Here is a 13,840-nt window from a genome sequence, read left to right on the forward strand (position 1 = left end):
GTCAAAGTCTTTCTTGCCATCTTGTTCGTCATCATGACTCGCATCACATTTAAGGCGGCCACGACTATTAAGGTTTCCATTATCACCGAATATGGTCCAACGCCTGGTCACAAAACAAAATGCCTAATCGGTACGACCCCAAATGCATCATTTGGCGCATATTACACACTCCGGGACTCACTTTCGCTAAAAGACGCCCTCTGCCCGGAGGCTGCCCGGGGTCAGCCCTTGTCGTACATCAGACTAACATGTCTATGTAAAATGGACAAACGCTGCAACATGAGTACGATACGATGCTTAGAAAGCAAATGCGGACAGAAATGTCCACATATATAGGAAAAATATTTTCCTGCGCCAACGCCGCCGCTCGCGGGCCCCAGAGCGCAGGACGGCCGCAGTTGCCCCTCCCGCGGGTTACCGCTCCCATCCCCCCGGCAGCCGGAAGCTGCGATCAAGGGCCATGCAGCAATGGTCCCAAATCTGGACAACAGCGCATGCGTATGCTCTACGGCCCAAACCGCGCCAGCTGCAAACAGCCATGGAAAAGGCCGCTACAACGTCGCATTAAGCTCAAGCGCGTGAAGAAGCACCTTCTGCGCCAGCATCCGCCTGCCCGCGCTGCTACTGCTGCTGCTACCGTTGTTCAAGATGCCGTTGACCGTATTGGTGACTTTGCTGGTGATTGTGCTGCCTACGTCGGTGCTGTTAATCGCCGAGGTGACGTTAGAGATGATCGCCTGCGCGCCCTCCTGGACCTTTTTCCGGTTGGGATTAATGATCTTGATAACGATGATCGCCACGACACCCAGTACGACCAGAAGCAGCAGAAACGCGATGCACCTGTGTCCGCAAGGCCACACCGTTGATCTTCGCGACGCGTATACAACCCATAGCGCTGCTTGCAACGCAGTAAACTAGCGGCGCCACTTTGCTGGTAATGCAAACTGGTCCCTTCGCATCACATCACAAGTTTTCCGATCCTACGCACAAAACACGCTGCTGCAGGACAGCATAGCGTGTAGGTTACATTAGCTGCCCAGTGTGCCTAGGAACGTCTGTGGGCTGTCATGCCGTCTGGCCCGCCCTTGCCTGCTTGCTGCCATCGCCCCCTCCCACTGCTAGCTTACTTGTCTGTGAGGAGGCCACGCGTGATATCGCGGATGATCTGTGTGGCCTTCTTCATTGTGAACTCGATTTCATTCAGCTGGTCCACAATGTCCTCCATTTTCTTCGTCTGGTCGTTTAGCGTTTGCCCAAGCTGCATGCAGACAAATAGAACAGTGAAATAGAGTGCGGCCGTGGTCAACCCAAGCACGCGATGCTGCCTGAAGCGAAGTACGGACATGGGGATAAATGGACCTTCCTCCAAACCTGAACATGCATTGCGCATTCGCTGCGCACCCCGCATGCCTTTCACGACAGCCAGAAGGGGCATATACCTAACAGCAGCCCCCAGGGTCGCTTACCGCGACGCCCACTTGCTTGGTGTCCTCAGCGATTCGCTGGGCCCGGTCCAGCGTCTTGTCGATATCCGCGATGTCCTTTCGCCCCTTACTCATCAGCTGCTGCATGGACATGGCTGCATAGCAGGCAGCGAGGTGTCCGCATACCACAAGATCCACATGAATACAATAGCCATTGCGCTGGCGCGGCCTGGGCTGCTAGCCCTTCACTATGTAGTGTACGGGCTCCGCGTAGCAGACCTTTTCCCCGTGACTTAAGAGAATCGTAACCCCTTCCCGTGGTTCTAAACCCGATCATATCTCCCCTTTCCCAAACCTGACCTACCCCACCTAAACCACCCTAAATGTAGCCATACAAAGAAGGCAATTTCCCAAACTTCGTCAAGCCAACACCAATGGTCACTCGCCTTCAAGGCCCATCTCAACTTCTCCAGCTTGAGCACCACTCAGGAGGTCACCCTTATTCCCCTCATTCTGCGCAAACTGCTTCTTCATCTCGATAAAGCCGTTAAGCTCTGCTGCCATGGCCCGTTTGCGAGCGGTAAGCTCGCTGGCTGGCATCCCATCCGCGCGTGCCTCCCGCTCAAAGTCCTTGATAAGCCTGAGGGGTTTGAAGGAAGCAGCTTGTGTGCTGTATGCACTGCTAAGCCGAGGAATACTCCTTGGCAACTGCCTAGTGCAACCCAAACACACGACTTGACTCACGACTTCGCCTCCTTAAGCTTGTTGGTAATATCCTTGATCTGTGCATGTATCTTATCCGGTTTTGATGTTTTATGTAGTTTCTTAAAAGCCCGGTCCAAGTCCTTGAATATTCGGTCACATTGCTCCTCATACTCCGTCCGCTCAAAAACTATTTCCTCCTGTGGAGGCGGAGACTCCTCTTTAGCCGCTTTAGGAGGCATGGTTTGCGAATCGCCAGACGTTAAAATGGACAGCAGCTGCAAGTAGTCGGCCTAAGTCACATGGCAAGCCTGCCCTACAATTGACATGGCAAGAAGCTACCTATACACCAGAGGAATGGCTTAGGACACAAGAACCGCGAGGAGGTGAACAGAGGTTTCTTAAGGCACACGTATAACAAGAGGTCGCACAGTGATGTTCCTGACTTAATAGGTACAGAGTCACAGCGATAACCCTCGCATGTTTACATATTCACTATTAGCTGAAGGGGAGATGGCATGAAACAAGCAGTAGTTACTGTTCTTTACGACACCGGTTGACGAGCAAACAAACAACTTTGATACATCTAGCATGGAACGGGAACTATCCCATCTCATGCTATTTCTCGGTGTTATTTTTCGCGTCATGGCAGATCCCGATGCAGACCGTGAAGCCCGAGGCCCGCTAGATGCGGACTCTGACAACGAGGACGGCCCCGAAGCGCCGCTCCAGGGCCAGCCGCGCCGTGAGCGCTTGGAAAGGATTGCTCTATTCGACTTTTTGAGGCTCGTAGCGGGCAACCGCGACCTCCAGCCAGGCTTCAGGACCGTCGAGGAGCTAGTGAACCACCTCAAGGCAAACGATACCATTACAAGGTACTTAAAATTGTTGGTTCCGAAGGCTTTAAATTGTTTGGACATCGATCTATATGAGCAGCTGTCGTGAACACGCTGGCTTCTCCCGGTCGTTGCTGCGAAACAGGTCCGACAGCTGACGTTATACGCTGGGTTCCTCGGACGTCCCGTCAATACCATCCCGAGGCTAACCATACCTATGTCTTTGGAATTTCAGTGTTGAGGGCTTTGTTTTCGTCAAACTTGAAATCCTTCCGCATTTTCGGTTTGTTGCCAAACCCTCCACTGGCCCGAGTTAATGTTTGCGCCATCGGGTCCCATTCCCCTTTTCCCTTCCCACCCAGATGCTGCTCCTAAAGATGTCGATCCACACACTCGACGCGCTGACAATATACAATTTCTGCATGTATCGCCGTCGCCCCGCGCTTCAAGTCTCGACCCACATCACCATACGACCTTGCAACCGTTATTACTAGCTTATTTTAAATTGTAGATTTGACACATTGCAGTGAACCGTCAGACACAACTCCCAAAATACGAGCTAAGCATCGAAAAGCCCGACGCACCAGCACCCGACAAGCCGATGCTGCAAATCCCCTGCGTTGTCCCATCCTTAAATTTCTGCTCTGTTAGGCCCCCGCTTGCGGCGATCCCAAAAACTTTACTTCCACCTCCTTGTAGGATTACCATGTGGCTTCGTGCCGGACATGCGCACCCGGTTCGGCAATTATTTCCAGCAACCCTTTCCCTTTCGCTACTTGGTAACGCTCTGGACGCACAATATCCCATCCTCGTGCAACCCTTGAATGACCACCGCGACCCCACCTCCACATCGATGCGAGCGTCATTACCTCGAAACCCTCAACCCCCAAAGTCCCCTCGCGTTTCCCACGCAAATGCGCAAGCCTTTCTTGTGTTTGAAAACCCCCAACAGCCATCCTGGCCCCCCTACGCCCTGTCCTTACGCTCCATCCTCTTCTTACCTCGCTTCCTCTCCCAGCTGCGACACCTTAACCGTCGTGCTGCCTACCGGCAACCACCCTTTATCTCCTCCTCCTAGTCTCCTGCCTTATCCCTCCCTCTCCTCTCCTTTCCCCGCCTCCCCCTTCTCTTTACTGACTTCCCGCGCTTCAATAAGAGCCTCGCATTCCATTCCACCTTCCCAACTAAATTTTGTCGGGTTTAACACGGTCCCTCCTCCTCACATCGGCCCCTTAACTCCCGCCTTCTCTCCTCTGCTACGGCTCAGTGATGCGGTCTCCCGCGCCATGTTGGCCTGTCCTCGTGACCTGTTTGTGCCTCCGGCGCACCGCGGCGAAGCTCTGGCGGACCGACCCATCCGCGTGGCGGAGGCCGGGTTCAACATCTCCGCACCTCACGTGCAGGCGGTGGCACTGCAGGCCCTGGCATTGGACCAGGGGCAGAGGTGGGGTAGGCGAGCTGTGGAAGGTTGGAGGTTGGGTGCTGCTTTGGGTTCACCGCTTGCGGTTTCAGAGCAGGGCGGGGGGGAGAGGGGCAGCAGCAGTAACGTTAATCATGGTGGCAGTGAAGCTGAAGCTGCGGATAGGGGCGTGCTGGTTGCTATGATGACAGGCGATGAAATTGAAGAAGGGCGGAGCTTCAGCAGTAGTGGTTAGTTTGGCAGCAAGTGTGGTTCGTTTCATAATGCTTGATGTTCGCGACGTTGTTTTAACTGATCCCAATTGTCGACACTTCCACCTTCCACAGCTCCTCCGGGTCTTCCCTTCCTCGCCCTGCTGCCGTTGTGCTCTCCTTGCAACGTGGCATGATTCCCTCCTTTCCCCCTTTCCTCCTTTCCCTCTGCAGGGTTCTGGATGTGGGATGTGGTTGCGGCATCGTTACGGCCTATGCAGCATACCTGGTGAGGGAGGGCCGGGATGAGGGCCTCCGGGGACAGCGGAACAAGGGGCAACCAAAACACAGATGGTGCTGTGGTGGGCCAAGTGATTAGAAGTCAATGAACCAAGTGCCGACATCCAAGGTTGCTGGGGGGGAAGTGCGGGGGAGCGAGGATAGCAAGGGGGACCTGCGAGGTGGCGTGGTAGGATGGAGTGTTGAAAATCCTCCGAGCTGGGGTCGTGCCCTTACCTGACGCCCTTGGGTGGCGCCCTCCCTTTCCGAACGCACATACATACATACATACATACATACATATATACATTCATACACATACTAGGGTTTGGCACTACTGGTAAGGCGCGACCATTGCCCCCGGGAGATCCCGGGATCGATACCCATTAGGGTCAAAAGTCCTTCCGATGGTGGAAGGCATTGCGCCCCTAGTTGATGGACGGTGGTGACCTGGGATAAAGTTAACCCGCGAGCCGACCAGGAATGGAGTTGGGCCGCTGTCGACCCGGCAGATTCCGTTGGATGCTGGTGGTGGGTGCGGAACCTGAGCGATCCACTGAGAAGTTGACTAGGGTGACTGGCTGAGGGTGCCCCGAAATACCGGGGAAGGCAGGGTTTCGCAGGGTAGCTGCCACGGGCGAAGATACACCCCCCTGTTTCACACATCATACACATATACGGCCATATCATCCATCCTCACAACGTTTTACTCGCGCCGCGGTCTTTATGAAAATAAGCACACACCCTCATCCATGTTTATCTCCTCCCTCCCTCCCTCCCGCACCGGCGGCCGTGTCGCTCCAAGACTGGCTCTTCTGGCGATGTGGTGGGTATTGACATCCGCGACAGCGCCATCAACTTGGCCACGTCCAACCTGCAACGACTGATTGCGCACAACATTGAGTGAGTGAGTGTGTGAGTGAGCGAGTGAATGAATGAATGAATGAGTGGGTATCCTAGGAGCCTTTTTCCGCCTCCATCAGCACCACACCACAACATCCACCCATCCATCCACCTATGTTACCCATGCGCCCACTCATTCGCCCAACCACTCCTCCTATATGATTAAATCCAGTGGATCCTGTCACAGTGGATCCAAAAGTCGTACAAATGATTACGTATTGTTTGCATGCGTTGTAGTTTGGATGTTGCAATCCACCCTGGCTTCCTCCCTCCGGGGGATGGGAGACAAACCCCACCCAATCCCAAACAAACACGTCGGCAGTTGCTTTCCCCCTTGACATCCCCCTGCTGGGGGCTTAGGTGATGTATGTGGGCCTCCTTGACGCCGTACATCTGGGCCCCCTCCCCCCCAAAAACAAACAAACTCCACCTGCACAGGTTCTCAGAGGTGTCAGCGCCAATCCGCATCGAGCGACACAACGTGTTTATTCCCCTGCAGCGGCACCGGGGCAGATACGATGCGGTGCACGTGGGGGGAGCCATGCCGGCCAGCAGGCTGGGGGCGATACTGGATCTGCTGGGACCCAAGTGAGCGTGGTAGAGGTGGTAGTGGTGGTGGTTGGACATGGGGCCAGGAGAGGGAGCAGCTAGCCGAGAGAGGTCTTATAGAACATTTCTGTTATTTGGGGGGGCCGAGAGACACTCGGTATGGGTGTGTGGGGGTTGGGGTTGCGGGGAATTGGGGGTGGAGTTAATGCTTATTGTTCACTGTATTATTAATGGGTTAGTAATGGTTTATTGAGACCTCCCTGCCCCCGCCAGAGGTACGAACTATTCGTAAACCGGGTTCTTTGCATCCTGGATGTACCCATGATTACGCGCGTTTCCCGCCTCCTTTCCGTGCGGTGGTATTTTTGCTCCAGGGGAGGCCGCATCGTGGCTCCCATAGACAGTGAGCTACGACTGATATCCAAGTAGGTGGAGGGGTAGGGATGGGGGAGGTGTGTGAGGGCAGGTCAAAGAAAACACAGCCGTATTCAAATGTTGTTCAGACCTGGACGCAAATGCCCTTAGGGCCGATACGCGCCAAGGGTGAGGGAAGGAGCGGGGAACCAAGGGGGACAGGAATGTGCTTAGTAGAGGATAAGGGGAGATTGTGATTAGGGGAACAGAGCCACGGGAGGCGAGAAAAGTCAAACCAGCGGGAGATGGCGAGCGGGAATGGCCGGTACGAGGGGTTGGAGTAAGGCCAGGAGAAGGGCGTCAAGGGAAAATAGGGCTGGAGGGCTCCGAAATACGGTTTCACCTTCCATACGAGGCGAGAGCGGCAATAGGTCCACCGCGGGTGTGGAGACTCCTCTTGCTGACGAAGGTGCACGGATCGAGAGCTCCTCCACTCGTCCCCCCTGCATGCGAGGACGTGACGTGCGTCCTGCAGTCGGGCGTGCGGTTGCGTACCTTTCACCTTCCCATTTCTTGATACGATGAGTGAGTAAAGCAACCTTTCAGTCTTCTTGCCGCATGTATGCCCCTGTACGGCAGGTTTCCCGATGGAACTGTACGGCAGCGAGTGCTCAGCCAAGTGAGCTTCAGCGAGTTGGAGGTGAGGCGGAGGAGGGGATGGCGGAGGAGCGGAAAGGGTGTGCTTGTGTGTGGGGGGGGGGGTACCTGAGGTGGCTGGACGCGCAAGTGCTTCAGGCGCCTTGCCGCTTGCGCAGCGTCAAGTGTATGACTGTACTGTGTTGCTCTCTACCCCCGTGTCCCCGTGTCAGATTCCTCGTGATGTGGAGGTGGTTCGGGCCCTACTCGAGGAGCAGGCAGAGGCCGCCAGGTGAGGTGTGTGTGTGTGTCTCTGCACTATTTTCATCTGGCTGAGGCGCGAGGGGAAGATGTGTATGTGGGTCCCATGGCGGTGCAGTCTTGACGTACCAACCAGCCTTGTCCGTTGATGTGAGAGAGAGAGTGTGTGTGTGTGTGTGCTTAGGTGTTAACCGAGCCGCGAGTGAGCCGTGCGGACACAACGCGGCGAAAGAGAGTGGGCTCTGATGGGGCAGCGGGGTTCACAGCTGGGGAATGGAGAGGATATGTGCTGATGCTCACCGACCCCTTGCCTTTATGAGCGACAAGATAGTAAAAAGAAGACAGGGGGCGAGGAGGGCGATAGTGTGTGGAGGGCAAAACAGGTATCCACCGGATTTGGAAGCTGTGCCCTTGTATCGCTGTGATTGTCCAGCTACGGGAAGTAGATAGCCCCGCCCACACAAACTCGCACCGCAAGCAATGTCTGTGCCCTACATCACGTCACCGCGCCTCCGGTGCTATTTTTCTCTTTCCCCCCCCCCCACGCCCCTTGAGTCTGCAGATAATTCCCCCCTTCTTTACCCTTCCCTCCCCTCCGTCGTATCCCGAGGTCGCCGCCTTTAAGAACGCCTACTGGCCAGTTCTGCTCCTTGGCAGCAGCTTCACTCGTTCATGGTTCGTCTTTTCCCCCTCCGTCGTACGTATCCCCTTGCTTACCCCCTCGTTCTGTCTCCTCCCCGCCTGAACCCGCCCTCAGGCGTGTGGAGGTGCCTGCGTCCACCTTCGCATCTGACCTGGCGGGTCTGGGAGCTCCAGGGGTGGATCTACAGCAAGCGGCGCAGAAGGCAGCAGCCGCTGCGGCGCCGTGCTCAGGGCCGTCGTCGTCGTCATCGGGTGCAGCTGCTGCTGTAGGTGGTGGTACAGCTCCAGTGTCCGAATCCTCCCGTCGTGGAGCCACCAACGGTGTGAGGTGGGTGCAGGGTGGACGGTGTTAAGTGTTCGAATGGCTCAAGCACACCCTGTCTCGGGATGCGGCTGCTGGTGCTGCTGCTGGTCGCTTGTTTTTGCTTCACGATCTGTCAAACAACATATTATATGTCGCATTTGTACGTCCTGTTTATGTTGTTCTGGTTTATTGTGTGGACGTTTGTGGGTGCGTGCGACGAGACGCTCATTCCGCCCTGTTTTCACACATACCCCATTCCCAACCCTTACTGCTTTACGGCTTCGTTCTACTGCTTTTCTTCCGCTCTTATTCTTAGTCTTGGCGGCTAGGTAGGTAGGTAGGTAGGTTTCCGCGGTCGTCATCATTACATCATCCCGAGGTCGCCTCCTTCAAAACCGCCTCCTGGTTAGTTCTGTTCTTGCACACTCCTTTCTTGGCAGCAGCTTCAGTCGTTCGTGGTTCGTCTTTCCCCCAACCCCCACCCCCACGAAGTCCTGCTCCTCCCTCGTCTTTCCCCCCTCAGGCCGCGAAGTCAAAGCTCCCTGGAGGGCGACCACACCGGCCCCGCCACACTGCCGCCAGCACACCGGGCCAGCTCCAAGGGGAGCCAACTGACGGGGGAGGCGGAGACCGCCGCAGTCGGCGCCGGTGCCGCCACCTCCTCGGCCACCGCTGCTGGTGGCGGCGTGGGTGGCCACGTGGGGACCGGCCTTGCGTCTTTCGTTCAGAGAGCTGGTGTGGGCGGTTGGGGCTGGCAGTGGGAGCGGCCGGCACAAGCACGGACCAAGGCCAAGGGCCAAGACGACGAGGCGACGAGGCGGAGCGATGTGGAGATGGACGAGGAGGCTGGTGAGGAGAAGTCGCAGCGGGCAGCGGCGTCAGCGTCAGCGGAGGCGCCGGCGGGTGGGTGGGTGGTAGTGTGTGAGGTGGTAGTGGGTTGGGACATTTCCTCTGGGAGTTGAGGCTGCAGGGAGGGATGGCCCCAATGCTGTGCAGGCCCAGGGTTAAGAGGTTTATCAACAGCGTTTACGTGTTTGGTGTTGGTTACATACGTTGCGAAGCACGTGGGTCATATGGCGGAGGTGATCGCTCTCTGGGCAGGCGGGGCAGGTTCCCGTCAGAGTCATGACGAGGTGGGGGAGGTCGGGGGGTGGGGCCCCGCCAGCGGCAGCTTTGGTAAAGAGCGGGTGGTCAATGTTGTCAACTGTCCCATGGGTCGTGGATTGTACCGTGCAGGGCCCGTGCAGATGGAGAAGGCGGAGGAGGAGGCAGAGGTGGAGGCTCTGGAGCGGCGCGGAGGTGGGTCTGGCGACGGCGACGGTGACGGAGGCGGGTTGCCGTACCTTGCCGGTGTGGCCGAGGTGCTGTCGCTAGGCCCTACGGACTGCGAGCTGGAAGGTGATGGCTGGCGCCTCCCAGCACACAAGGCGGTGCTACAAGGTATGTGTGATTATGTATTGTACATGGAGGCATGTTTGGCTCAAGGGGCCCGAAATCAAACCCACCCACCCATCCCTCCCAAACGCGCACACCCGCGCCCACTCCTCTCTTCCCTGTTTGCAGCCCGCTGCGAACTGCTGCGCGCCCAGCTGAGCAGCGGCATGCGGGACAGCGACACCACCACCTACCGGGTACCTGAAGCGGTGGAGAGGAGAGACGCGGTGGAGGCTTTCCTTAACTACGTGTACAAGGTACGGGGCGGGGCTTTGAAATTTCGATGGTGGTCTCGGTGCGTGGGGTGTTTGGAATGCACAGCGGTCCGGGGGTTGTCTAGGGGTTGGAGAAGGGGGAAGAGTGTGTGCGGTATGTGTTGGAAACAACGGAAAAATGCATTCGCAGGCCAAGATGTCTGAAAAGCCTGAGATGCCAAAATCCTCAAGAGTCAAGTCCCAAGGGCAGCTATCCTAGGAACCTGCTGCAGCATACAGAAGCGTTGGTAGGTCGGTAGCGTCTCTTGGCATAGATAGGGGGGGCCGAAGATGGTTTAGCTCACATCAGTGATAAGGGCCCACAGCGAACAAGCCGCGTCGCCATGACTCGCGTCGTGGTGCATAGTACTTCGGTACTGCCGAAGGAGGTGTGGGATGTGATGCTGACAGACAGCAACGTCGGCACTCAGAAAAAGAAGCCCAGATGTGGCGGTAATCGGAGGCCGTCCTAGAGGCTGTAGATCTTGTGTGGTTGCAGCTGTGTGTGTGCTGTCTACGCAGGCCGGTTCAAGGTTACTTACTGAGCCTCTCTGTGGAAGCATCTGTAAAGGCCCACTCGCTTGTTCAGCCCCTACCTTGCTGCGCAGGCCCCCTTTCTCCTTCCTGATTCCGCCCCGCGCCTCGTACAATCCTTGCTCAGGACTGCTTACCAGATGATGTGGACATGGAGCTGGTCCCTCAGCTGCTACATGCGGGAATATACTTCGGATGCCACAGGCGAGTAGGGGGAGGGGAGGAGGCCGAGAGAGCCCAAGACACGCGAGCTCTCAGGTCTTGGAACGCGGCGGGGAGAGAGGAAGGGTGCGGCGAACCCCTGGACCGGGGCCGCTATTAACATGTCGCAAGTAACACCCTCCTTTATTCCTCACGTTGGCAGTTGGCTCTTCTGCAGTAAACTGAGCTCGCTTACTTGCTGCAGGAACAGGGGGTGTTCCTAACCCCTGTCCCTCCTTCCCTCCCACCCTCCTGCAGGCTCGTCCGCCTGTGTGAGTCCCTGCTGGCTCGCGAGCTGGTGGCGGCCGCCTCCTCCTCCTCCTCCCAGGATGCGGCTGCGGGTGCGGGTGCGGACCCCGAGCTTCTTGAGGCAGCAGTGGCGGCTGCGGGGCCGCTGCTGGCCCTGGCGGACGAGGGCGGACTGGACCAGCTGAGGAGGGTGGCCATGCAGTTCGTGAGTGGGAGTCGACCTGGGTGTGGGCGGCAGGGGGAGAAGACCCTGGACTTGTGTCCCTCACACACCCTGAGGTCAGAACAACCCTAAGTCATTCATTCGCGGTGGTGATTGGGAAGAGGCGGAGAGGGTTTTAGGATTGTGATGCTGCCAGACCTTGAGGGGGGAGGCCTATCTCCGCTGCCAGTTTCCTGCTAAACGCCATCATTACACGCGCGCATGCAAGCTGTTTGCCGCGCTTTCCGGTCCCTTGCTTTGTCGGCCTGGAATACCTAATACCTTGTAACATATACTCTCCCAGTTTTGCATGCCGCACATGATTCCGCGCCGCCTTTTAGGCGATATGGGGCACGGGGGTTTTATTGCATGAATGTTTCCGCCAATCTCTTCCCCTTACTTGCCATGGGGATCCCTCAACTCGTAAACCTCGCATCCTACCCCGCCTGCCCTGCCCTCCCCTCCCACTACCGTCCCAACCCCGCACCATACAGGTCTTGGACCACTTCCCCGCCGTATCCGTCAGTGAGGGCTACCGGCAGCTTCCCCGGCCGCTGGTGGATGAGGTGGCCAGGGAGGCACTGGCCCGGTACAACTCCCTGCTGCAGCAGCTGGCGAAGCTTGGTGACACGACTCAAGGGCTGGAGGATGCGGACGACTAGGGTGGAGACATATATACTGGTTCGGGCTGGGGGGGGAGAGATGAGGCGAAGTCCATCGGGTTGGGGTAGGAGAGTGCGCTGTGGTGGGTCCTGGAGCATCCAAATACCTGGAAGACGTGGCGGTACGACAGACGTGGCGGTACGACAGGAAGAGGTGCGTCCAAGGTTCCTAGGGTTGGAGATGAAGGGAATGGACCCTTGCGGCGGACGCCATTTACGGAGGGGGGGAGAAACAGCGCCATTTCCTTTTGTCGTCTCCCTGTCGCAGCGATCTGATAGGAAGGCCGGGAGCTGATAGGAGGGCCCGGGCTAGGCGCCAGGGCGGAGCCGGGGCTTGATGCGTTTACCTGGGGGGGAGCGGGTGGCTCTGGGTTCAGGCAGCCTCTCGTGGTCCTTACGGGAGAACTTACGGGAAGGCGCCAGTGCGCCACATCGCATGTTACGAACGTCTGTACCGCAATGTAGTATGTACAGTAGCTGTGCATAAAGATTTCCCGTTTGTGTTGTTGGCAGGCGAGTCGGCTGCATCCCCATTTTTATCGCAGCAATGGCCGGATTCGGTTGTGGAATGAGCTTCGCACCGGATATAGGTGGGCTCCGGCCTGGTGGCTTTATCCATAATCCTGGAATAGGACAAGAGGACAGTTGCCGGCGTTTGTTGGTTTGTGCATTTCCTGGTAGTGGCAGGGTGGCTAGCTGCTTTGCTTCAAGACGCTGACGTCTGTGTCTAAGCGGTGGTGATGTTGGGGTCCTGTACAAGGCGGGGTCGTGACGTGGCGGCGGAGGGAAGGCCCTGGGGCCCCTGGCGGCGGAGGGAAGGCCCTGGGGCCCCCTACCGGGCTTACCCCTGGAGGTGAAGGTATGGGCGGCCGCAGGTGGCCGGGGTGGCAGTGCGGCAGCAGGCGCATCTCCCGAGGATGTACATTAGATATCGGTTGCTGTACTCGTCGTGTTGATGAATGTGTTTAGGTTTATGAATGCTTGAAAGCCCGTATGTTGCTTCGTTTTCTCCTGCGCCCGGAATACATTCGCGGCTGGCGTGCTAGCAGGTTGTTGCAGCATATCCACTGAAATATAAATAAACGTAATTGGATTAGGAATAAAGGTTCAGATGGCCAGGGCGGCCGAGTAACGCACTGTTTTCATGCATAGCCAGAGGTCGCCTGAGAAAGCAACTTAGGCGGCGGAGGGGGGTGGGGGGTACCAGGCAAGGGCAGCGTCCGGACATGTGATGGTTACGCAAAGGGGGATGTACTGGATGTGACTGGGTGCAGCTCTGCTTAGGTGGAGGGCTCTGTGCGCTGTAGGCGGTGGTATTGACTATTGACATTGCAGTAGAGCCCCCGGGCACCTCGCCATCTCCACCAGCACATCTCGGTACTGCACCTGGTGCTGGCGCCATGGGAGGGGAGGGGAGGATGGTCGAAGGAGTGGTGGAATGGCGCCGGATGCGGGCTGGGTGGGTTGCGGTGGCGGCGTGGCGTGAATCGCTGCCGGGAAGCCAGGGGGGAGCTAGTGGTGGTGTGGAGCGGTTTTCATTACAGTGGTGGCTCTGCCTGGCCTCGTAAGGACTCCGAAGTCGAGCCGGTCCGTCCTCTGCACAGCTGACCCTTTGAAGGGGCCTCGCGCGTGTCGCGCGTCTCTTCTCTTGGCGGAGGAGGGGAGGTGGAGGGAGATGCAGATGCGCGATACTAGCCGGGTTCCTCCGCTCCACTGTACGATGTTTTCCATTGGAAAGGTTGGGTTCTTGTAACAGTTGTCAGATGGCAGTTTTCTTGATGTTGATGTACTTAAAAAGGCGGG

At 57.2% G+C, this 13,840-nt stretch overlaps 2 protein-coding genes across 2 annotated transcripts; one reads left to right on the forward strand and one right to left on the reverse strand.

Moving 5' to 3' along the window:
• Window positions 1–551: 551 nt before the first annotated feature.
• npsn1 (Qb-SNARE, NPSN-family) lies at window positions 552–2,368 on the reverse strand (the record flags this gene model as incomplete). Its single annotated transcript, XM_002951781.1, has 5 exons — window positions 552–840; window positions 1,128–1,258; window positions 1,467–1,643; window positions 1,890–2,064; window positions 2,169–2,368. The coding sequence occupies 5 exons, from the start codon at window positions 2,366–2,368 to the stop codon at window positions 552–554; spliced, it is 972 nt and encodes a 323-aa protein (XP_002951827.1).
• Window positions 2,369–2,771: 403 nt separating this feature from the next.
• Window positions 2,772–12,037, forward strand: VOLCADRAFT_92375 (uncharacterized protein; the record flags this gene model as incomplete). The annotated part of the gene is made up of 14 exons (XM_002951686.1): window positions 2,772–3,001; window positions 4,230–4,406; window positions 4,808–4,862; window positions 5,658–5,755; window positions 6,194–6,343; window positions 7,298–7,358; window positions 7,528–7,586; window positions 8,313–8,525; window positions 9,025–9,404; window positions 9,738–9,941; window positions 10,065–10,192; window positions 10,851–11,011; window positions 11,183–11,378; window positions 11,870–12,037. 14 exons carry the CDS (start codon window positions 2,772–2,774, stop codon window positions 12,035–12,037), a joined length of 2,280 nt encoding a protein of 759 aa, XP_002951732.1.
• Window positions 12,038–13,840: the final 1,803 nt, after the last annotated feature.

Source organism: Volvox carteri (assembly GCF_000143455.1).
Source record: "Volvox carteri f. nagariensis unplaced genomic scaffold VOLCAscaffold_25, whole genome shotgun sequence".
In the NCBI taxonomy this organism is placed as follows: domain Eukaryota; kingdom Viridiplantae; phylum Chlorophyta; class Chlorophyceae; order Chlamydomonadales; family Volvocaceae; genus Volvox; species Volvox carteri.